This window comes from Ovis canadensis, chromosome 12, assembly GCF_042477335.2.
Source record: "Ovis canadensis isolate MfBH-ARS-UI-01 breed Bighorn chromosome 12, ARS-UI_OviCan_v2, whole genome shotgun sequence".
Classification (NCBI taxonomy): domain Eukaryota; kingdom Metazoa; phylum Chordata; class Mammalia; order Artiodactyla; family Bovidae; genus Ovis; species Ovis canadensis.
In genome coordinates this window covers 61,825,258-61,848,630 of record NC_091256.1, presented here as the reverse complement: position 1 = coordinate 61,848,630, position 23,373 = coordinate 61,825,258, and the positions used below count along the sequence as shown (strand labels likewise).

Below are 23,373 nucleotides of genomic sequence, written 5' to 3'. Positions count from 1 at the left end.
GGCAGCCTGACACATGTGGCAGGAGGATCTTCAGCTGCTGGAGGTCCCTCTTGGTGCAGCGATGCCTGGGTCCTGGCCACCAGGCGGGAAAGGTGTGAGAGCAAGCCAGGAGCTCATTTGCCAAGTGCACCAGGTGAGGCCTCGGGCTTTTGCCCGGATTTTCTCTGCTCCACCCCACCCCCCCAACAGCAGCTTGGGAGTCTTTTATTTCGGTTCAGTGTAGCTCTGCAATCTGCCTGAACACCCGGGGCGCAAATGTCTATTGGCTGCAGAGCATTTCCACACTGACCTGGGCTCCCTGAGCTATTTAACCTGCACACCTCGAGTGAGCCCTTGGCCACTCACCCCAAGTCCACACCTCTGCCCAAGCCAGGGCCGCCCCCAGTGCTGACCAGCAGGATGGTCTGACCATGCGGGCTTTTACAGCCCATTCTGCTGTCCATGGACACAAGTTTCCCACCTAGGAACCTTTTCGCATAACGGTGCCCGTTCTGTTCCCGCCCAGGGTGGATGAAGGATCAGCCCTGTCAGAAGCACCCAGTTTCCCCGAGGGCATGGATCTGGTCTCAGGGGACTCGGGGGCCCTGCAGGTGTCATGGGGGTCATAGGGTCACCATACACTTGGGTCTAGCAGGGCATGGGGTTTGAGAAGAAACAGACACTTGTGCCCTCTCCTGGGAGGAGCCCCAGCAACCCAAGGAGTGGTCCTGGATGACCTTTGGGGCCAGCCCCTGCCAGCCCCTCCCAAGTGGCCCAGGGAAGGTCCCCAGGTCAGGGTCTCATGTGGCTGACAGGTGCAGCACTGACTCCCCAGGGCACTTATTTTGGCTCCCCCACCCCCTACAGGTGGTGGGATGTGCCCAGGGAACAGGACAGCAGCCCTGGGATCTGTGAGGGATCCAGGGGAGCCCCTGCCCACCCCCCAGCCCTAGGCAGCCCAGTCAGAGGCCCACATCTGCCAACGTCGTTTATTGGGGGCCCACCCTGGGCGGGGAGTATGCACAGCATACGTATCAGAGCCCAGGGCCAGCCCAGGAGCACCTAAAACGGCACAGGGCAGGGGTCAGGGTGCCACACACAGGGGTGACAGGGGGGCAACCTGCACCTGGGGGGCCCCCTGCCCCTCGGGGGCCCCATCCTGGGGAGGGGTCACCGGCTCCCACCCCAGCAGACGTTGTTCAGATCTTGGCCAGGCTGGAGTTGGCATCAGTGTGCTCCTCTTGGATAGGGGTCCGGAAGCTGTTTCCCCCTGGGGAGGAGGTATGGGCAAGAGGTGAGAGGTGGACAGGGGTCCTGCACCTTGGGAGGCCATCTGGTCTGGGGCCCGCCACAAGCACTCACCTGGGGGTTTGGGGGTGTTGGTCAGCAGCCTCCAGGCCCTGTGGTGGAGGAGCAGGGCCAGCATGGCAGCCACAGGGGCAAGGAGGCCCAGGCCCAAGCCGAGGCCCAGGACAGCGGACAGCTCAGGGGCTGCAAGGAGGCAGGGCCTGCTGGGTGGGGTCTGCCAGGGGAAGGGACCCACAATAGGGAGGGCCCCACCGAGCCCAGAGGGAGTCTCTACTCCTGTCCTCCCCACCCATTCCACTCCCCTTTTGGGCTGGGGCAAGGCCAGGTCCCCTTACCCTTGGGGGGCTCTGTGTGGGGCATGGAGGACCCCTGTGAGGCCTTAGACCAGGAGGTGGTGGGCTTGGCAGTAGTGGACTGGACTGGAGGGCCTTGGGTCTCCCACGGTGGTGTGGCCGGGGGGCTCCTGTCCTCACAGATGGCGTCCGAGCTGCTATTGGCCGCCCGCAATGTTCGCTTTCCTAACAAGGTGCAGCTGAGGGCAGGCAAGGGTGTTGATCAGGCCAGAGTCCCCCTTCTCCTCCCCTATCAGTGGGATGGGCCCAGAACTGGGGCAGTACCAGGGAGATGTGGGAAGCAACAGGGGTCCACACTGGCAGGGGTCACTCAGGCAGCATCAGAGTCCAGGCCAAGGTGGCGAGGAGAGGGGCCGCAACTCTGCCGGGCCCTCCTGCGCTTAGCCTGCTCCCACCTGCACTTTCCTCTCCCAAACCCCCGTCTACTCTCTTCCTGCTTGCTCTGGCTCACCCCGACAAGGACAGGAACCTTTCCGCTGTAAGTGAGTGAGGCTCTCACACTCCCAGGGCCTGGGCTGGGGTCTCACAGGCTCCCTACTCTGACCCAGCAGGAAGGCCAGTGGGAGGCTGGGCCAGGGCTGAGCAGGGGTTATGGTCGGGGCACGGACCATCACAGAGTGGGGTGGGGCAAGGGTTACAGGGATTCAGGCCCAGAAGCTCCCAACCAGCAGCTTCCTACTCCCAGAACTGACCCCTGGCTCCCAGACTCCAGGCCACCCAAGCCCTCCGGCCACAGGGACACTCACTTGGTCCAGGGCTGGCAGGCCTGGTCATTGCCCGGGGAGAAATGTCCTGGTGGGCACGGGGCACAGTCTGCAACAGAGTCAGCAGGCTCTGCCCATCTGCCACCCCTGGGGTGCCCAGAGACTCATTCCCCAGGGTCTCCGAGAGCCCCTCCCCATGTGCATGCCACCCATGGGCCCTGACCTGGGAGACCCCCACCCCCATCTTAGTGTGATCTGCTGGGGAAGGGGCATTCAGCTGGGGCTGGGGTGGGGGCTCTGGGAGGAGCAGTGACAGCGTGTGAGGGACATGCTCCTTCCACATAGCTCCCAAGGCCCCCTCACCAACTCCACGTTTGTAGCCGTAGCTGTCCTGGGGCTGGCTGCCCGGCCTGCAGCCACAGACCGTGTCTCTGGTGGGTGTGCATCTCTGCTTGGGTTCACTCCCACTTCCTGGGGGTTGGGTGGGGTGGGTGGTCAGTGGGGAGGCCAGAGCTGCAGAGCAGGCTGAGGATGGGGGTCAAGGGTCCACAGCCACCTTCCCGACCAGCAGCCCCTCACAGCTGGGCAGCTTCTGGTTCTCTCTCACCACGCACGCCACATCCCTCCTGGTCACACGGCCCCAAGGGTCACCCGTGGCAGCTCTGACCACCCTTCTAACACCCTCCAGTCTGCTCAGGACCCTCTGCAGCCCTTGACTCTGGGTCTTACCCCCCCCCCCCCCCCCGCAAAAGCCACGTGGTCCTGGGCCCCTAGGAAGGGGAGGTGCCCTGTGGGTCGTTTCAGCTGGCTATGGAGCCCCGGGGGGCAGGGCAGGCCCCCGCCACGGTCGAGTCTTGACGTGGGTGCCGGGCACCCGTGGTGCTCACTCTGGCTGCACTGGGTGCAGGGCTTGCAGGGCTCATAGTTGACGGCCTCGTTGTAGTAGCCGGGCTTACACGGGCTGCACACTGTGTCCCTGTTGTGGATACAGCGGCTTTCCATCCCATAACCTGCTGAGGGAGGCCGGGGTCAGAGCCCTGCACAGCCTGGTGCTCCCCCAGGAGCCCCACCCGACCTCTGGCTGGCCCGTCATCCCAGGCGTGGCTCCAGATCACCCACTAACCCAACTCCACTTGCCTCATGACACCTGCAGCGCGTGACCCCATCTGCAGGTCCCTGCCGCCCTATCCGTGTCCTCCGACCCTGTCTCCTGGTCCTAGGTCCCTGCAGGCACCCCTCCCTCACTCCATGTCCAGGCCACTCACCTGGCTGGCACTCTTTGCAGCACCTGTTGCCACTGGGGTAGGTGTCCCCAGTACAGTGGGGCTGGGCCGCAGCACTCAGCACGAGCCCAAGGAGCAGGAGGGCTGAGCCCGGCGCCCTGGGCGGCTGGGTCCCCACGCACATTCTCAGCTCCTCTCAGCTCCGAGGCTCTGGGAGTCTGGGGTTTTTCCTTGCAGGATGTGGCTATAAGGGCTGCGGGGGAGGGGTGGGGAGGGCAGGAGGAGGGGACCAGGAGGGGACTAGGAGGGCCCCAGGAAGTGCTGGAAGGCAGCTAGTCTGGGAAGCCTACTCCCAGCCTTCTCTTCTGGCCCGGGGCCCACAGGCCTCAGCTCAGCCCAGCCGGCAGACCCAGGGCCCGAGGGGGGACCCGCAGTTCCCCCAGCCCTACTAGGGCCAGGCCAGATCTCCAGCCCAGCTGGTCTGCACCCACCACAGGACACTCCCACTCCTGTCTCACACTGAAGTAGAGCCGGAGCCCCTTCGGCCAGGCATCTTGGCTGCCCCAACCAGAATGGTCTTGGGACACCTTCACCTGGCTCGCTGCTTCTAGACTCCCACTCTCTCTGCAGGGCTGAACCCTCAGGAGAAATGGGGGAGCTGCACTGATGCCAATCCTCCCCTCCACTCCGCCAAAGGGTGCCCAGAGTCACTGGGTGAGCTAGGGCAGCACACAGAGTCAGGCATCCACTATGGGGGAGGGGAGGTGGTACTGGGGGCTCCGGAGCACGGTCACTGGCCCAAGTGTCCAAAAGTAGCCCAGACCAATGCCAGCAGTTCTGGTGGATTGGGCACCTCCTGACCAGTGCCCACAGTGAGTGCCAGCCTAGGCAAGTGTATGCAGGCATGTGCAGGTGTGAGAAAGCAGCTGCATGTCCCTGAGCACAGCAGGAGGCGCCAGGGGCTGAATTCACATTACAGCCACGACCCACACATGGAAGCCCGACCCTCATGCGGCTATGCTGGAAGAAGGGACCTCTTAGGGGGCAATGATGGCGGGGTGGGGTCACAGGTGGGCCTGATCCCGTGTGGCTTGTGCCCACATAAGAGGAGGTCAGGGCACAGACATGCACAGAAGCTGACCACATGAGGACCCAGAGAAAACAGCTGTCTACACAGCAACACTGGCCATGCCCACATCTGGGTCTCCGATGTCCAGCCTCCAGGACTGGAAGAGGATAAGCCACCCACGCAGACCCAACATGCACTGCTGGTCAAGCACCCAGGTGTCCTGGGTGTGATGTGTGCCTGGGAGCATGTGTCAGCCACATGTGTGGCACGCATGTGTGGTGCTAGCCCCACGTGCCTGGACGTGTGTGTGCTGCCCTCGTGAAGCCCTGGGCTTGTGTCTAGAAGGGGTGGCCCATGAGGACAGCCCCTCTGCTCTGCCCCCTGGCTGGACAAGCGCTGCCTCTCCCAACACTCTGGAGGCCGTGCCAGGCTCTTCCTGACCCCACAGCCACCCGGGTTTGGGGGAGACAGGAAAGACAAGCCCCGGGGGCCCCTGGGACAGAAGGACGGCTGGTATGCCGGCACTGTGGGGCGCGAGGGGAGACAAGCACGGGCACGCGCGCACACATGTGCACATGCTTCCTCCCACACATAGCTCTCATCCTGGTGCCCCAAGGCAGAGGCTGTTCTGTGTCTTTGGTGCCTTTAAAATCTGAACCAAGAGACAGGATTCTCTGCTTACAGTTAACCTGAAGCTTCGGGCGGGGAGCCTCCCGCAGGGGCTGGAAATCCCCCTCCTCCTGGTGGTGACGGGCACAGGTAAGAAGTGGGGCTCCCTCCCCACCTGCAGGAAATTCCACCAGTTGGCTCTGCCCGCAGGCAGGGGCCACTGCAGGTCCCTGCCCCAGCCCTCCAGAGAGGGAGGGTCCACATGGGAGGGGTAGAGCACCTAGGCAGTCTGTTATACACACGTGTGCATGCAAGTATCGTACACCTCTTCCACTGAAGGTGAGAAAAACATTTTTAAGACGAACTATAGCTTCTGAGATGGCAGTAACTCCGGGCCTGGCAGCACCCTACTCCTTACAGGACCACCCCGCCCTCTGCCCGAAGCCCTAACACCTGCCGCACACAGGGTCCACATGTGGCAGCCCATGGACCTGGCTGACTGATATCTCTGTCCCAGCTAAGTTACACCTGCTGGCGGCTGCCCGCCTACACGCTCAGCCTCAGCCACCGCCATGGCCCCGCATTCTGTCTCAGTTCTGAAAACATTCTTTCCTCTTGTTTGTCTGGAAACCAGCTCTGTCGCCGCGCCCTGCTCCTCTGGGGCAGCCCCTCCCCACACTGCTCGGAAGCAGGTCACGTGGGCAGCTCAGGCTGGCCCCGATGCCCACTCGGCCAGAGCCCCCACCCCAGCCAAGGCCCACGTACACCATCTGGCCAGGTGAGCCATCCACTGAGGCCTCGTGGACTCAGGCCTCCGACAGTGCCCGGCAGGGGCCAGCTGGGAGGCAGCGAGCTTGGTGGGTGACCCTCCCTCAGTCATCTGACCCCCAGTGTGTTATCTCCTCCACCTCACATGCCAGCCACGCACCAGGCACAGCAGACCCTGGGAAGGAGCCAGTAGAGGACCTGTCGCCTCATCTCCCCCACTGCAGGCTCCCAACTCCCAAGCCTCACCACAACCCCCGGGACTGCTCCTCCCCATCTCCGGCAGAGAGCCCCAGGCCAGGACTCCTGTGCTTTCCAAACTCTGTGAGTGCCCCTAGTTCTCTACCCCCATCCCTGGGAGCGCTCATCCTCAGAGCCCCCCTCCGTCCTAAAGTCCCATTTTCTCCTGGTCCCTCCCAGGTGGCCTCACCCAGGCCTGGACTCTCGCTCCTGACTTTAAATTGGCAGCTGAGGCCCCACCCGATCACAGGTGAATGTCAACGCTAGGAAGCCCCGGGTTCTAACCAAACCGCCCACCGCAAAACTTCAAGGGGAAGCCGCCTGGCCACAAACATCCCAAGTAATCGTCTACGTGGTTTTTTTTCCCACCAAAACAATGAAGCTGAGAGAAAAAGGCAACTATATTTTGAAGTAAATTAATGTGATTCCTGTCACCAATATTCATGCTCCTCAGAGACTGACGGCCACGGGCCGGTGGCTCTCACAGCCCCACCCAGCACCCCGCCCCACCCCGGCCACTGGCTGCCGGTTTCCAGCAAAGTTTCACCTTTCAGTTTTCGAGGGAATGGCAGGAGCTTCGTCGTTTCCCACGGTGGGGGAGCCCACCGCCCTGATGTGGTCAGTGCCTCCGGCAGTGGGGCTCTGAGTTCTCAGAAGCGAGATGCAGCGATTACACTGGAATCAGGGTGCGGGCAGCCCGCGGGGTGCTGCGGGGGCAGGAAGGGGGCGGGGGTGCGGTGGCGGCTCAGAACTCCTCATGCACGCTGCGGGCGTAGTCCACCAGCTTGCTGCCCGTGAAGAACTCACTGTACTTGAGCACCTCCTCGGGCTCCAGGTAGTGATTCTGGTTCTCGTCAGCGATAGCAATCATCTGCTTGGCCTCATTGAGGGCGCTGAACTCATTCATGGGGTCCATGTAGTCCTGCAAGGGCAGCGGCTCAGCCCCGACGCACCCCAAACCCCTCCGGGCCAGGGGCATCTCCTCAGGTTCAGGCCACACCCAGCTATGCAACCAAGACCCCCCCGAGGACACCCTGCACTCATGGGGCACCTACGCCTTGGCTACAGCAGGCGGAGGCTGGTCTGTAATACCCATTGGCTGGTAGGACAGAAGCTGTGGAGCCAGGAGGTGGGCCTGTTCTGGAAGGCGGGCACCAGGCTGGAAGTGGCTCAGGGCCAGGCAGCCTCCACCTGTGTGGGCACCTCCCTGCTCATATCAGGGTGTCCAGCCACAGAAGGGCAGGGTGAAGGGAGGCCCCGAAGCGGGGCACATGCACACCAACCGCCAGGATGGCAGTGCTGACAGGCAGGAGTTCCCAAACCAGACATCCTGCCAGCTATGAGCAGGGGTCAGGGGATTCTGGAATAAAATGCAATGACTCATCCAGCCATGGGAGGAAACAAGGCCATGCAGCACCTACACACGACGCCAGGGAAGACACTGACAGGCAGGCAGTGGGTCCAGCCTGTGCACAGCCCTCCCGCCCCAGAGTCTGGCCAGACTGCCCATGGGGGACAGCACACCTGGGCCCAAGAAGGGGAGCCCATGACATCGGCTGCACGGCCCAGCTCGGAGGCTCCAGTTCCCCTGACCAGTGCCCAGCCACAGCCAGATCAACTCTGCCTCCCAGCACAGGATGGCCCCACACCCACCTCCAGCTCTGCCATGGTCACGATCCCATCATGGTTGGCGTCAATCAGCTCCTCGAACTCTCTCTTCCTGTCCCGTACCCAGCCGTCATCAACATCCTGGCCCTGCTGGTTCTCCACGGTGCCCACGGGCAGAGAGATGAACTCAGACAGCGAGAGCTTCTTGTCACCATCCTGGTCTGTGGGACAGGAGGGCAGATGTCAGAATCCAGTGGGCACAGGACCACCAAGGCCACTCGGGAGAAACTCAGCCAATGGGGCTTTGTCATCAGGTTTTCAATCTGTGTGGTCTCAGCGTGACTGAGAGCAGCGAGCACACAGTCCCCCAAGCCACCCACCCAGTCTAGGACCAGCCCAGGCTGACCTCCGCGGCCAGGCCTCACCCAGGTCCCGGATGATCTCCTTGACCATGAACTGCAGCATGCCGCGGCTGTGCTCAGGGTGCAGGAACGATAGGAACTCGCTCTCTGTCAGCAGCAGGTCCGGGGGCGGATTGTCCGCCTGATACCAGCGGTCTTTGAGGTTCTCCAGGACTTCCTGTGCTGAGAGAGGTGTGTCCGTGAGGACCCAGGCACACAGGACCACTGCAGACATCTGGAAAGTTTTGAGACGCACAGCCCAAGAAAAGGGGGCAGCTCGGGACACAGAGGTGCCGGGACAAGGACTCGGCCCTCAGAGGGGAACTCAGCCCCCAGAGAACAGATGCCCAGGCCCCCAAGACGCAGACACAAACTCTCAACTAAAGAGGCCCCCCAACCCAGACATAGACCCCTTCAGACACAGACCCCTCCACCCCAATGCAGCCCCACCCCTACTTGCTCCTGGGCAGTGGAAAAACTGCGGCAGGCCACCAGCTCTGCAGGAACCAAGGCACAGCTTGATTCCTTCCTGTTTCCTCCCGTTCACTGGGCAGTGCTCTGAAGGAAAACCCAGTCTCCAGAGATGAGTCATGTGTCCCCCAAGTGACACTCACTCCCCCTGCCATGAGAAGGCCCAATGCAGGGAGCGGGGACCCTGGAGGCCAGTGGTCAGCAATGATCTGCGTGTCCAGTGAGGGAGGGGGAAAAGCAAGCGCAGTACACCCAAAGCCTGCAAACGAGACCTGATTTGGAAAGGTCTTTGCCGATATAATTGGTGAAAGGTCTTAAGGTGAGACCACTGGGATTCAGGTGGGCCCTCAGCTCAGGTGTCCTCGTGCAGGAGACAGAGACTGGAGCACAGTGGCCAGGAGCGGGGACCTGGGGGACCCTGTCTGGGTACACTGGGACAGCGGCCTTGGGTACCCACAGGGGCTCACCAGCCAGCCCTCCCCCGATGCACTCTAGGGTCTCTGGGCACCCTGACACTGCTCTTCACTTCTGATCCCCAGATCTGCGCACCCCCGCCCAGATGCACAAGCACAGAGGAGTCAGCTGAGGGCTGTGCAGACAGAGACTCCACAACCTCTAGATACAGGAAGGACACATCCTGACCCACACACACCTCAGGGAAAGGGCGCTGAAGACAACCAGACAGAGATGACTGGCAGCTGCCTGAGAAGCCAGCACCAAATCTCCAATGCTAACAGGAGAACCAGGCCCCCGTCCACCTCTGAAGGATACCTTCAGGGGACTGTCTGAACCACAGGAAAACAATGGAAACACAAAATGGAAACATATAAAAATAGGAAGAAAATAGGTTTAAAAAAAACAGCAGAACCAAAACCCTGGGTGGCATCACCTGCACAGGAAGGGGGCATCTATTCCGCCCAGGAACAGACTGAAACGCTCTCAACTTGTACTCTGTTAAGTTAAACGGGTGTCATCCATATGAACAGAAAAAGTAAAGCTATAAGATACAAACCCCTGCCCACAACAAGCAGCCCTCATGGGCACACCTGCAAAGCCGGGCACCCTCTTCACACCTGTCAGGCAGCCATGTGGGGTCATGTGACCGCTGAGAAAAGGAAAGCGAGGTCTCTAAACCCCACATCAGCAGAGGGAAAGATGAAAGGGAAAAAAAGAAACAGAAACAGTAATGAGCTTATCTCATGTCTTACAAAGACAGACTGGCTCACAAAATAAAGCTAAACTTCATGTAGCCCATGAAATAATAAAATGCTTCGGAAAGACCAAGCCTCAAGGGCAGTTCACAGGTGAATTCTACAAAACATGTGAGGAGGAGGCCACATCAATCTCCACAACCTCTTCCGAAAGAGAGCAGAGGGAACACTTCTGATTCACTCTATGAGGTCCTAACAACAAACGGAGAAAGCACACAACAAGAAAAGAAATCTACAGACCAGATTTCACATCAATACAAATGCAAAACACTCAACAAAATATTAGCAGATCAAACCACACAACGTACACAAAGATTACAATCCAAGTTGGATTTATCCCAGATAGGCAAGGTTGGTTCAACATCTGAAACTCAATTGATATTCACATCAACAGGCTAATGAAGAAAAATCACATGATCCTATCAATGCTGCTGCTGCTGCTAAGTCGCTTCAGTTGTGTCTGACTCTGTGTGATCCCATAGACGGCAGCCCACCAGGCTCCCCCGTCCCTGGGATTCTCCAGGTAAGAACACTAGAGTGGGTTGCCATTTCCTTCTCCAATGCAGGAAAGTGAAAAGTGAAAGTGAAGTCACTCAGTCGTGTCCGACTCTTAGTGATCCCATGAACTGCAGCCTACCAGGCTCCTCCGTCCACGGGATTTTCCAGGCAAGAGTACTGGAGTGGGTTGCCATTGCCTTCTCAGATCCTATCAATGCTGCTGCTGCTAAGTCACTTCAGTCGTGTCTGACTCTGTGCGACCCCATAGACCAGGCTCCCCCGTCCCTGGGATTCTCCAAGCAAGAACACTGGAGTGGGTTGCCATTTCCTTCTCCAATGCATGAAAGTGAAAAGTGAAAGTGAATTCACTCAGTCATGTCCAACTCTTAGCGACCCCATGGACTGCAGCCCACCAGGCTCCTCTGTCCACGGGATTTTCTAGACAAGAGTACTGGAGTGGGATGCCATTGCCTTCTCTGGATCCTATCAATAGATGCCAGCAAATTTGGAAAACTCAGCAGTGGCCACAGGACTGGAAAAGGTCAGTTTTCATTCCAATCCCAATGAAGGGCAATGCCAAAGAATGCTCAAACTACTGCACAGTTACACTCATTTCACATGCTAGCAATGTAATGCTCGCAATCCTTCAAGCTAGGCTTCAACAGTATGTGAACCAAGAACTTCCAGGTGTACAAGCTAAATTTTAAAAAGGCAAAAGAACCAGAGATCAAATTGCCAACAGCTGCTGGATCATAGAAAAAGCAAAAGAATTCCAGAGATATATCTACTTCTGCTTCACTGACTACACCAAAGCCTTTGACTATGTGGATCACAATAAACTGGAAAATTCTTATAAAGATGGGAATACCAGACCACCTTACCTAACTGCTGAGAAATCTGTACACATATCAAAAACCAACAGTTAGAACCAGACATGGAACAACAGACTGGTTCCAAATTGGGTATGTCAAGGCTGTATATTGTCACCCTGCTTATTTAACTTCTATGTAAGATATATCATGAGAAATGCCAGGCTGGATGAATCACAAGCTGGAATCAAGACTGCCAAAAGAAATATCAACAACCTCCGATATGCAGATGATACCACTCTAAGGGCAGAAAGTAAAAAAGAACTGAAGAGCCTCTTGGGAAGAGTTGAAAGAGGAGAGTGAAAAAACTGGCTTAAAAGTCAACATTCAAAAAGCTAAGATCCTGGCATCTAGTCCCATCACTTCATGGCAAATAGCTGGGGAAAAAGTGGAAACAGTGGCAGATTTTGTTTTCCTGGAGTCCAAAATCACTGTGGACAGTGACTGTAGCCACAAAAGTGGAAGAAAAACTATGACAAACCTAGACAGCATATTAAAAAGCAGAAACATTACTTTGCCAACAAAGGTCCGTATAGTCAAAGCTATGGTTTTTCCAGTAGTCATGTATGGATGTGAGAATTGGACCATAAAGAAGGCTGAGCGCCAAAGAATTGATGCTTTTGAATTATGGTGTTGGAGAAGACTCTTGACAGTCCCTTGGACAGCAAGCAGATCAAACCAGTCAATCCTAAAGGATATTAACCCTCAAAAATCATTGGAAGGACTGATGCTGAAGCTCCAATACTTTGGCCACTTGATGCAAAGAGCTGACACATTGGGAAAGACCCTAATGCTGGGAAAGACTGAGGGCAAGAGAAGGAGGGTGACAGAGAATGAGTTGGTTGGATGGCGTCATGGACTCTATGGACATGAGTTTAAGCAAGCTCCAGGAGATAGTGAAGCACAGGGAAGCCTGGTGTGCACCAATCTATGGGGTCGCAAAGAGTCAGACACGACTTAGCAACTGAACAACAATGACAATGCAAAAAGCATCTGACAAAATCCATTCATGAACACTCTCAGTAGACTAGGAACAGAGGGGACTCATCACCTTCATAAAGAACATCCACAAAAACTCCACAGCTAAGATCATACTAATAATTGATGGTGAGAAACTCAAAGCTTTCCCACTAAAATCAGATTTAAGGCAAGGATGGTTCTTCTCACCACTGCTTTTCAACATTGTACTGGAAGTCCTGATGCATTAGGACAAGAAAAGGAATAAAAGGGACAATGATTGGCAAAGAGGAAATACACTATCTTTGTTCAACAATGTTACAACTGCCTGTGAAGAAAACCCCCCAAAATAGACAAGAAACTCCTGGAACCACTAGCAAGTATAGCAAGGCTGCAGGATAGAAGGCAGACACAGAGAAGCCAGTCACTTTCCTGCACACCAGCAAGAACAAGTGGAACTGGGAATTAGAAGCTAAAGAGGAACTTCCGTGGTCCAGTGGCTACAGCTCTGTGTTCCCAATGCAGGGGGCCTGGGATTGATCTCTGGTGGGGGAACCAGATCCCAGATGCTACAACAAAAGATCTTGCAAGTCACAGCAAAGATCAAAGACCCCCATGTGCTGCAACCAAGACCCAGCACAGCCAAATAAGTATTTTAAAATAATAACAATAAACCTTTAAAAAAAAAAAAGAGCAAGTGCAAACAGAAAGAAGGCATGGATCACAAACTCAGTGGCAAAGAAGGGAGTCCAGTCCTAGAAACGCCAACCCCAACAAAGAACAGTGGTGCCCACAGTGCATCTACAAATACCGAATACAGCAGCACTGGCCCTCCCAAAGCAGAGGCAGGCAGGGCCACGGGCACCCGCAGGAGGCCACGATGCACTCAATCCCGACGGCCAGGCGGGCACGAGACAAACGGGGAATGCCTCAGGAACAGCTGGAGCAAGTCCATCAAGAGATGACAACACACTGATGACAACGGTGGGGATGACGTGCCAAGGAAAGACCGAACGGGAGACCACAGATGGCATGCTACGCTCTGACAATGCCCATCGAGCCGAACCCGACACCTGGCTGAGAACAAACCCCGAGGGAGGGATGGGAGGGCAGAGCTGAAGACAGCAATCACTAAACGTCCTAACAACACTTCAGTGATGCTTCAGAACTCAGCTAACAGGCATCAAATTGTGTATCAGTGAGACAGGTTTTTAGAGGAACTTCTCTGAAAAGCTAAGGGGAGAATTACATCTGTCGCCACACTCAGTAGCACGGTCGCCAGGCACCATCGGCAAGCGCCCCCACAACCTCACTGACTCTCAGGATCAGACCTCATCCAGGGTCGAGGACCAGTCCCAGCTGAGACCCACTTCCCAGTGCTCTGGTACCATCTGCCACCTCCTCCCCAGAGCTCAAGCCACTAGAGGCTGCCGTCTGTCCCTGCGCCTCCCCTGCAACGTGCCTTAGGGTCCTGGAGGCTCTGTCTCAAGGGCCTGCAGGAACACAGGCTGTGGCCACGTCTCACCCATGCCCCGCCCAGCACCTGAACTGTCTCGGTGCTACGCCAGCCGTGGGAGCCAAGCACTCACTCTCCTCATCGATGTTCAGGTCCCACTTATTCTTTATCTTTTCAGCAACTTCTCTCTCATTGTGGCCTTTGGTTGCCAAAAACTTCACCTTGTACTCATCCCAAGATACGTGGCCTGAAAGAGCAGACCAACCTGTTAGGAGCTTTAACAAGGAACCTTTTTTAAAAAGAGAATTTTAGTTATTTTAAGCCATCGGTCAAAAATCTTTGTGCCACGGGCAGCTATAGAGGCAGAAGCAGCAAAGCACCAGCTTCAAGTTTCATCCCTGAGCCCAGCCGTGCAGATCCTCATCTGCACAGCCAGTGGCACCCCCCACCCTCCCTCATCCTGGAGCCCTACTCCTGCCCATGAGCTGTCCTCTGCTGGCAGCCTCAGGCCCCTCAGGGTCAGGTCATGGGCTGGCCATACCGTCACCATCGGGGTCCACAGCTCGGAAGTGTGCCCTGCTCTCTGCAACAGCCTCCTGGAAGTGCTCAGCTGTTTTCTGCATGATCCATTTCTGCATCTCCTTGGCGCTGATCCTCCTGTCGGTGTTCAAATCCACCCTGCGGGCCCACAGGCTGTGTCATTCGAAGCCTCCAGGACCCCGACAGACAGAAGGATGGCCAGAGGGGCTCCACAGGAAGAATGAAACCACCACCAACAGTAACACATCCCACCCGAAGGGCACACAGGAAAAGCTGAGTAGATACGGGGGAATCAGGGAGCACGCTGGGCAGTGTGCCTGGCCCTATACCATCAGTCTTGGGACCACCTTGCTACAGGATGGGGCGCATCATCAACCCAGTTCTTCGGACCACACACTTGGGACGCAAGCCCAGTGAGCCCCAATAACAGGACTGGATTTCAGACACCAGGGGAAAGGCAAGTTGACACACAGATACAGCCAGCAAGACAAAGAAACAGCTGTAGATGCAGGTGTGTTGAGAGATGTGCACATGTGAGTGTGTATATGGCTAATGCACACCCATGGATGTGGGTCAGAACACACACGCATGTGTGACTTGGTGCACACAAATGTACACACAGGTTAGCATGCACAGATATGTTATCAAGTCCATGGAGAGGACTACAAGCAATGACACCCCAGCAGCAATGCCCACACCCACTGCCTGGTTCTTCATCTCTAAATCTCACTCTCCAATGAAATAAACTAGCGCTCCTTGGAGAACTGCGGCAGGAACATTACATGAGGAAGTGAAGCTGGAGTGGCTGGCAGTGCGAGGAAGGGAGGAAGTGCTTAAAACAAGGAGCTGGGGGTTGATGATGTCCTGGTGGCCAAGGATGGAACGGATGAGCAGCCAAGGCTGGAACAGGGAAGTAGCCAGACAAACAGCACAGAGCTGGGTCCCCTCCAGAGTGCAGACACACACCCACAAGTCCGTCTTCCTCATGGAATTCCAGACTACACGGTGGGTCTTCCCTGAGCTTAGCTCCCACCCCCAGCAGGGTGGGCTGCCTCTCCCTGAGTGGCTGCCAAAGAGACCAGAGACTGCCAAAGAGACTGCAACTCTCCTTGGCAGACACCACCTGAGCCATGTGACCAGGCATACAGCCCCCATGATGTCATGCAAACATCAGGTGCCATGATGTGATGTGACAAGAGGGCCACCTCACTTCTGGGGTCTTCTTTCCAAAAACCCACAACCCCTGTCCAACTAGGAGAAAACACGGCAGACAAACCCCAAATCAGGAACATGCTACAAACACCTGAGGAGTCCTCCTCGTAGGTGTCAAGGCCACGAAAATGTAGGATCCTGGATGGGATCCAGGGCAGAAAGAGGACCCTGGGGCAGCATGTGACCTGAAGCCTGGAGTACCGGGAACAGTAACGGAGCGCTACCGTGTTTTAGTTTCCACAAATGTGCCTCGGTTTGCAACTTTTCTGTAAATCTAAAACTGCTCCCAAAATAAAAACCTCGCTTAAGAAGTGCTGCGGCAACATTACTTCTGCTTGCTCGAAACTATGTCCTGAGGCTTCTTGTTTGCTCTGGTCCGGGCGGGGCAGGCAAGGAAACAGCAGTTCACACATGGCAAAAACATGGGGCCCCACGTGGGAGAGACAGGTGTGTGGGGAGTCAGCAAGAAGGTAAATGCAGGCTAGACACCCCTCGCCCCAAAACAACCCCGCCAGACACAGGATGTATAACAAAAATGTACAGTGTGGATGGACGGGGCTGGAGCACATCTGGTCAGCCCCAGGACATCCAGTCCCTTGGAGGCTAGTTTCTGCATTTCCCCACAACCTGGGGGGTTCCCCATGACCTGAACCCCACTCCCACCCCTGGGTGGGCACAGTGCGCAGCTCAGGGCTGCACATCCATGGTTGAAATGCTGCCAACTTCCCAAGAACACGTGTTAGGGCTCCACCTCCACAACATGGCACCAAGCGGGGACTTGGTGCAAAACCAGGGCAGGACCAACAGAGGGGCTGAGGCCAGCCACTCCCATGCCCCCCACAGCTCCCAGTGACACCTACTTGGAGAAGATAACCATCAGCTTCCTCCGGCTCTTCCGAGGCTCTGCGTCCTCCTCAAAGTCATCCATGTCCTTGCCCAGGAAGACCTCCTGGTGGAAATCTTTGTTGAGGTGCCCATCCATCTCCAGCTTCACCCCGTTCAGGTGGTCCGGAGGCAGGATCTCGTTTTCCTCCCTATTACCTGCTCTCTCTCGAGCAGATGAGTGGTTGGCAGGCCGGGCGGACGCATTCATCAGAAGGACAACACCCAGGAGCCAGAGGCAGCAAGGAGCCAGGCCACAGAGGGGAGCCTGCCTGGAGGCCATGGCCGCCAGGGTCTGCGATGCGGGACAGGCTGCAAATGTGGCCAGGAGCTGCAGAGAGAGAGGCGGGTGGGTGAGGAAGCGGGGAGGTGGTGACCACAGCCACCTACCACCTCAGGCACTGCAGGAGGCCCTGCGGCTCGTCCAGCACAGCTGCCCGCAGCCAACAGCCTGAGGCAGCCGGGCCCCGACTATCCCTTGAAAGTTTACAGGAGGATCCAGAGCCTGTCCCAGCAAATGCTTGGCTAAAGAGGTGCTTACTTGGTAACATGAAATACAAGTCCTCAATTTTCAGGGCCCGTACTGGATGTCCTGTTTTCCCTTTTCTTCAGTTCCTACTCCCTCCCCGAGGTACACTCTGCATCACTAGCCCTCTCCCTCCTCGGGCCTACAGCTCAGTGCCCAGCACACTCAGTCTCAACTTGCTGGCAAAGAAGCTGACCCCAGAGTCACAACTCACACTGCAGATGTCAGCTCAGCACTCCAGCCCCGGGACCAGAACTAAGGCACCAGAGCTCCTCAGCCTCAGGCTCCTGCCCCAAGGCTCTGTGACACCTGGGGCCAACACAACCCAAACCACCAGGCAGGGAGCCACCCCTCCCACTCGCCATCTCCATGTACACACACGTTCACACGTAAACACAGCATGTGCATGCACGAGACGTGCACAAGTGCACTTGTGACCATATACACATGTGCACACATATACATACCTACACACATAGACCCACATGTGCTCATACGCACACATAATACACACACGTCCTTGCTCCAGGGTCCCTCCCACCGCAGGACTCCATTCCCCTCAATGTGTTCCTCTTGGAGCCTGTCCACCAGGCAAACACCTTCTGGCCCTTCCAGGTGCCTCAGAGGCCCCTTCCAGCAGGCCTGCAAGGGAGCAGCATAGGGAAGCTCCCCAAACCAGGGTGCCGTTGGCAGCCAAGCTGAGGCACAAAGGGTTCCTGAACCACGGTGCTCATCACCAGATCAAGGAGACCCCTGTGCTGGCCTCAGCATGACGGAGGCCAGGGAGAGCCCGTGGCCCATGGCAGACACTTGCTTTTCTGATGCCTCTTTTCTGTCCTATGTGCTCCTGGCTAACATCTCCCCTGGCAGGGGGACACCTCTGCACGTCACTCTGACGAGGACAGAATAAAGAGATAAAGCAGGTAATTAAATAGTTAATCCCACTAAGGTATCATAAGTAAACGAAAAAGTATGGGAGACCCCTGTAAGTTAATGATCACTCAAGAGAACAGGTCTGCCTAACCACAAAACCAAGCAGTCTTGCTCAGCAACAAAACCGTGCAACAGAAGCACAAGACATGCCCGAAAACAATAAAACAATGGTGGAATAAGGCCCACATCCTGCCTGGCAAAGTCAAGAAGTTAATGGTTCCTAGGACAAGCTCCTCTGTGCTCACTATAAACAAAAATATAAGGAAAAGGTCACATTATACTGAAACCTGAGATGATTTGCCATATTTAAGTTACCACCTTTTTACTCAGTCCCATTGCACCAGGACAGCCCCAGTTTGATATGTGGGGACAGGGTAGCGTGACCCCGGGGGACAGGGCAGCTTGACCATGCAGGGACAGGACAGCGTAACCACACAGGGAGGGACAAGACAGTTTGACCAGCTAGGAACAAGGAGGTCCCCGCCCAACATGGAGGAGGAGCTGATGATGGAGGAGTGGCGTCTACTCAAGAACGAGGAAAAAGATGGTCTTCCTCTCCCTCCCCACTGTCCTTTGGCTATAAAAATGTAGTAGCTTAATTCTCGGGGCAGAGTCCCCTTGCCTACCTGCTTGTATCTCACATAAACGTCTTACACTATAAACTCTTTCCTCGCCTGTCACCCTGGGGATTACTGAATTCTTTCTGTGCCAGATAGAAGAACCTCCACTTACTAAAGACGTGTCTGTCAGTTTCATGTTATCCCTGGACAAGATCCTGCTCTCCTGGCTCAGCTGGCTCATTCCTTGGAGGGGAACCTGTCTCACGGATGGGCAGCCTACGTCTCTCTTTCCATGTTTGAGAGGAACTGCACCCTCCTCAGCAGAACCCACCAGCTGTGCACTCTGTGCTGCCACCGCCCCCTCGACCACGTCTTCTGGAACTCCGGTTTGTCCCCGTCTGAGAGCACTGTCCACGCAGCAGGTTTTTCCACTCCACCACCATCTGTACGTTTCCGGAATTCCCGAGCAAACCAAGACAACTTCCTCCTGACCTTAACACCGCCCTCGTGATTCATGGCCATAAACACACAGGTGTCCTGTCCAAACCGACTGGACTTCACTTCTGGAAAGAACGGTCAGTCCCAGACTTTACTTGTCTTGATGGTCGTACAAGGGGTGTTATTTACTTGATATTTTGCGCAAAGCGTAAATGACCAGATAGGTATCAGGAGATTAGGTAGACGTCCTCCTCTTGGTTCACAACACCCTGTTTTGCACCTTGTTGAGCACAGGAGTCAGTCGCTCACTTCTCTCCCGCCCCAGGTGAAGGGATTTCAGAGCAGGGGCTGCCCTACAGACTGGGGGACCCACCCTGGGTTCCTGAATACCCCTGGGGTCCACTCTGTGAAACAGGCAAGACCATCGTCGTTAAAACGCAAACGGTTTTTTAACAGATCCGTCCCCGGCCTCAGGAGTCGCACACGGCGTTGGCAACGACTGGCCCAGGCCGAGCCGGGTGTCCCAGGCTTCAGGCGGATCGGATGCTCCCCACCCCCAGCACGGCGGGGCCGCGACCCCTGACCTCGCTCCACCGACCCCCCGACCCAAGCATCTGAGGGGCCCGGTCGGCGGTAGCTGTGGGCCGTCCGAGGCCCAGTCGGCCTGCGCGCCCCCTTCCCGCCGCCCCGGGGCCGGGCGGGGGCTGTCACGCCCCGCGGCCCTCACTCACCGGCCTCCCTCCCCTCACCCAGGATCCGCGAGCGCGGCCTGAGAGCCCGCTACGCCTCCAACGGGCCTCCGTCTAGGCCGCAGCCATCTTTCTTCCGGGAAGAGGCGGGTCGGGTGGGGGGCGGTGCGAGCGGCGCGACCTCCCCACGCCGACGCCGGCGCAGCCATCTTTTCCCTGGGCGGAAGCGGCCTTACAGCTCTCCGGGGCAGCCAATGAAAAGAGCGCGGGGATCCACGTAGCCCGGCGGCGCGGTGCGGCCCCACGCGCGGCCTCTGTCCGCGGCGCTCCCCGAGCAATGAAGCTGCTGCGGCGCGCGTGGCGGCACCGGACGGCGCTGGGCCTGGGCGGCCTGGCACTGGGCGGTGTCGCGCTGCTCTACCTGGCGCGCTGTGCCGCGCCTCCCGACTCCGCGCTCTCCGGCCCCGCAGCACCGGCGCCCGTCCGCCCGGCGCGCGCCGCCGCCTTCCTGGCCGTGCTGGTGGCCAGCGCGCCGCGGGCGGCCGAGAGGCGTAGCGTGGTCCGCAGCACGTGGCTGGCGGCGCGGCGCGGCGGCCCCGGGGACGTGTGGGCGCACTTCGCCGTGGGCACCAGCGGCCTGGGCGACGAGGAACGGCGTGCCCTGGAGCGGGAGCAGGCTCAGCACGGCGACCTGCTGCTGCTGCCTGGGCTGCGTGACGCGTACGAGAACCTCACCGCCAAGGTGCTGGCCATGCTGGCCTGGCTAGACGAGCACGTGGCCTTCGAGTTCGTGCTCAAGGCGGACGACGACTCGTTCGCACGCCTGGACGCGGTACTGGCCGAACTGCGCGCCCGTGACCCTGCCCGCCGCCGCCGCCTCTACTGGGGCTTCTTCTCGGGCCGTGGCCGTGTCCGGCCCGGGGGCCGCTGGCGTGAGGCCGCCTGGCAGCTGTGCGACTACTACCTACCCTACGCGCTTGGCGGCGGCTACGTTCTCTCTGCCGACCTGGTGCGCTACCTGCGCCTCAGCCGCGAGTACCTGCGTGCCTGGCACAGCGAAGACGTGTCGTTGGGCGCCTGGCTGGCGCCAGTGGACGTGCAGCGAGAGCACGACCCGCGCTTTGACACTGAGTATAAGTCCCGTGGCTGCAACAACCAGTACCTGGTGACACACAAGCAGAGCCTGGAGGACATGCTGGAGAAACACCGGACGCTGACGCACGAGGGCCGCCTGTGCAAGCGCGAGGTGCAGCTGCGCCTGTCCTATGTCTATGACTGGTCGGCACCGCCCTCACAGTGCTGTCAGAGGAAAGAGGGCATCCCCTGACGGCCGAGCCGGCCCGCGTGCCCACAGGACGCCAGGGTCTCAACCGCGCAAGGCGGTGCTGCAAGGCCTCCCGTCGGCCTTCCTCTAGCAAAGCTGACAGCTTCTGCATGGTTCTTAGCATGAGGCTGGACCTCGAGAGGACCAGGTTTATCTGGTGACAACGGGCTTCCGAGCAAATGCCTCGCAGCGTGGATGACTCCTAAGCCCAGGAACCAGTCCATGCCCACCCGAGAGCATCTTGTTCTGGGTCTGGAACCAGCATCGTGTCCAGGCAGAAATGTCCTGTTTCTCGATTCAAGTATATGATCAGATGAGGGCGTCCTCATCAGGCAGCCCCATGGGGCTTATTCACTTACCTTCCTCTCCCAGGCTGGGGCCAAGGAGCCAGAGGGTGGAGCTGGAAGGACTTGGAGGACCTGACTCCAAAGAAAAATTCCCAAACCTGTTGGGGCAGTGGACAGTGTTATGTCCTGAAGCCACTGTACTGACCGTCCACCTGCACCAAGGGCCAAGATCGCATAAACTGGGCCCTGGCACTTGGAGACTCAAGGTGTGATGCAACCCGACAGTTTTTATCGAAGTTACTTCACCTTGTGCGGTTAGGTCATCGCTTGCATCTCCTGCTGGTATCGTCTGTCACGTGTCATCTAGTATTTAAGTCCGTTGCGTGTGAATCAGCTTTCATGGTATCTTGGTCTGTGTCTGGAGTGAATTCGTGGTACGTGTAAGGCAGAGCTTGCCTGTGATTTATTTATAAATTTTGTAACTTTTGAATAGTTTTAAGTTGGGAGTGTATGGGTGTCTGTATGTTTTAAGTTATTTAAGAAAAGACTTTTCTATCAGAACTTGGAATTTATGGATTAATCTATTTTTCCAGCTTGAGTTGTAGACCCATTGCTGCTCGAGTGTTGAAACATGGAAGAATTCAAAAGTATCTCTCTCTCTTCCGTTTTCATGGAAGGTGACCCCACTGCCTCTCTCTAAAAACACTTCTCTTTCAGCCTTCCTCGTGGCTGCACAGGACAGGTGTTTCTGGAAGCACTGACAGAGTTTCCCAAAGTCAGTCTTGACACAGCCCTGCTGGGGTACATCCCCTTGGGGGCAGCAGGTGTTCGCAGCCCCCTTGCATATACCTGAAGGTTGTTTTGCAGTTGCTCAGTTGTATCTGACTTTGCGACCCTGTGGACTGCTGCATGCCAGGCTTCCATGTCCATCACCAACTCCCAAAGCTTGCTCAAACCCATGTCCATCGAGTTGGCGATGCCATCCAACCATCTCATCCTCTGTCATCCCTTTCTTCTCCTGCCTTCAATCTTTCCCAGCATCAGGGTCTTTTCCAATGAGTCAGCTCTGTTCCTCCTTAAACATGGAGAGTGAGCTCTATAGTCATGGCCGAAGTCAAATAAAGTGGCAATGGAGGCCCCTCCCCAGCTGGCTGGATTCTGCATTTTCTGTCTGGTAACCGGACCCTGTTGCCCCCTACCTGCAACCTACTCTGGGGCACTGGGGACTGGACAGAAGGCACACGCCTGTTGGCTGCCATTCTCAGGCTGTGGATTTTAAGGGTGTCTTGGCCCAGGCAGCACACAGTGTGGGTGGCTGTCTCATGGCTCTGAAGGCTGGGATTCTGCAATCGGGTGCCAGCATGGTCAGGTTCTGGTGACGCTTTCTTTTTGCTGTGAGCTTGGCCAGCCCCTGATTCACCCCAGTGTTGCTGGATATACCAGGAGTAGCCAGTAAGCTCTGGCCTTGGGAACGTCCCTCAGTCTCGTGTGCACATGATGAAAATAGATTCAAAGATCCCTGGTTCAAGAGCTGTAACCCTGGAAGTCTGTGCCCCCTTGCTGGAAGCCTGGGAGGGAGATGTGCGGAGGGGGCAATGCAGCCAACCCCAAGATGCTGACATTGTTGTATGGGGTGGGGGTCCTTCCCCCACTTCACCACCTCCAGCCAGCCACTGGGCTGTGGGGCTGCCGGGGGCCTGTCCAGAGTGTAGGACCAGCCCAGCCTACACTTGGAGTAGGAGAAGCCAGCACTGGGACTTGCCTGGTCCAGTGTTAAGACTGCGCTTCCACTGCAGGGGGCTCGGGTTCCACCACCAGTAGGGAAACTAAGATCCTGCACACTGTGCTGTGCACCCAGCAAGTGGAAAAAAAATCTGTAATAGGAGAAGCCAGCAGGGCACCTGAGGACCCACGGCCACTGCCCTGCAGCCTGAGCTAGCACATCAGGGCTGTGCTTGGCCCTGCTGCCTGTCCCTCGGCAACCCCACACTCAGGCCCCTTTCCTGGGCTCCTGGCTGCAGCCTCCTCCACCCTCCACACCAGGCTCACTCCTGCCCCAAGCCCTCGCCAGCCCTGATTCACTTGAATGTCATTTCCTCATCCTCGGTTGAGGGGGGCGGGGGTTGCTGTCGAAACCACCCACAACTGCTCCCACTGGTTTCAAGCCTTCCCTGGCCATCCTGGGAGTGAGCTGTCCCAGGAGTGAGCCATCCTGGGAACCAGGAGCTCTTCACCTGCTGTGTGCTGGGCCCTGCTGTTAG

General features: G+C 57.3%; 3 protein-coding genes across 7 annotated transcripts; 1 reads left to right on the top strand and 2 right to left on the bottom strand.

Annotated features, from left to right (window-relative positions):
• Window positions 1–954: 954 nt before the first annotated feature.
• On the bottom strand, window positions 955–5,759 carry TNFRSF4 (TNF receptor superfamily member 4). Of its 4 annotated transcripts, none has more exons than XM_069546026.1 (7): window positions 3,610–5,759; window positions 3,232–3,354; window positions 2,708–2,815; window positions 2,387–2,453; window positions 1,623–1,819; window positions 1,342–1,470; window positions 955–1,249 (listed from the first exon to the last, which is right to left on the bottom strand). In XM_069546026.1, the coding sequence occupies exons 1-7, from the start codon at window positions 3,749–3,751 to the stop codon at window positions 1,179–1,181; spliced, it is 837 nt and encodes a 278-aa protein (XP_069402127.1). In that variant the 5' UTR covers window positions 3,752–5,759; the 3' UTR covers window positions 955–1,178. The 4 variants fall into 4 exon arrangements, with proteins under 4 accessions (XP_069402127.1, XP_069402126.1, XP_069402128.1 ...); XM_069546025.1 differs by having other exon boundaries at window positions 3,232–3,357; window positions 3,610–3,868; XM_069546027.1 differs by lacking the exon at window positions 2,708–2,815 and having other exon boundaries at window positions 3,232–3,357; window positions 3,610–3,846.
• An 874-nt stretch (window positions 5,760–6,633) lies between these two features.
• SDF4 (stromal cell derived factor 4) lies at window positions 6,634–19,708 on the bottom strand. 2 transcript variants are annotated; one of them, XM_069546013.1, is made up of 7 exons: window positions 19,544–19,708; window positions 16,334–16,686; window positions 14,263–14,399; window positions 13,855–13,968; window positions 8,284–8,442; window positions 7,904–8,079; window positions 6,634–7,172 (listed from the first exon to the last, which is right to left on the bottom strand). In XM_069546013.1, exons 2-7 carry the CDS (start codon window positions 16,636–16,638, stop codon window positions 6,996–6,998), a joined length of 1,068 nt encoding a protein of 355 aa, XP_069402114.1. In that variant the 5' UTR covers window positions 16,639–16,686; window positions 19,544–19,708; the 3' UTR covers window positions 6,634–6,995. The 2 variants fall into 2 exon arrangements, with proteins under 2 accessions (XP_069402114.1, XP_069402115.1); XM_069546014.1 differs by having other exon boundaries at window positions 19,562–19,677.
• Window positions 18,876–21,762, top strand: B3GALT6 (beta-1,3-galactosyltransferase 6). Its single transcript, XM_069546018.1, has 2 exons — window positions 18,876–18,949; window positions 19,269–21,762. The coding sequence occupies exon 2, from the start codon at window positions 19,839–19,841 to the stop codon at window positions 20,826–20,828; it is 990 nt and encodes a 329-aa protein (XP_069402119.1). The 5' UTR covers window positions 18,876–18,949; window positions 19,269–19,838; the 3' UTR covers window positions 20,829–21,762.
• The last annotated feature ends 1,611 nt before the right edge of the window (window positions 21,763–23,373 follow it).

Coding starts and splice junctions, on each gene's coding strand:
- B3GALT6 (XM_069546018.1), top strand. CDS start 19,839: ATGAAGCTGCTGCGGCGCGCGTGGCGGCACCGGACGGCGCTGGGCCTG.
- SDF4 (XM_069546013.1), bottom strand. CDS start 16,638: ATGGCCTCCAGGCAGGCTCCCCTCTGTGGCCTGGCTCCTTGCTGCCTC. Junction 14,400..16,333: donor CTGATGGTTATCTTCTCCAA/GTAGGTGTCACT, acceptor GTGGGCCCGCAG/GGTGGATTTGAACACCGACA. Junction 7,173..7,903: donor TGACCATGGCAGAGCTGGAG/GTGGGTGTGGGG, acceptor CTGCCCTTGCAG/GACTACATGGACCCCATGAA.
- TNFRSF4 (XM_069546025.1), bottom strand. CDS start 3,751: ATGTGCGTGGGGACCCAGCCGCCCAGGGCGCCGGGCTCAGCCCTCCTG. Junction 1,820..2,386: donor GCCTGCCAGCCCTGGACCAA/GTGAGTGTCCCT, acceptor GCCTGCCCTCAG/CTGCACCTTGTTAGGAAAGC. Junction 1,471..1,622: donor CCACACAGAGCCCCCCAAGG/GTAAGGGGACCT, acceptor GCCTCCTTGCAG/CCCCTGAGCTGTCCGCTGTC.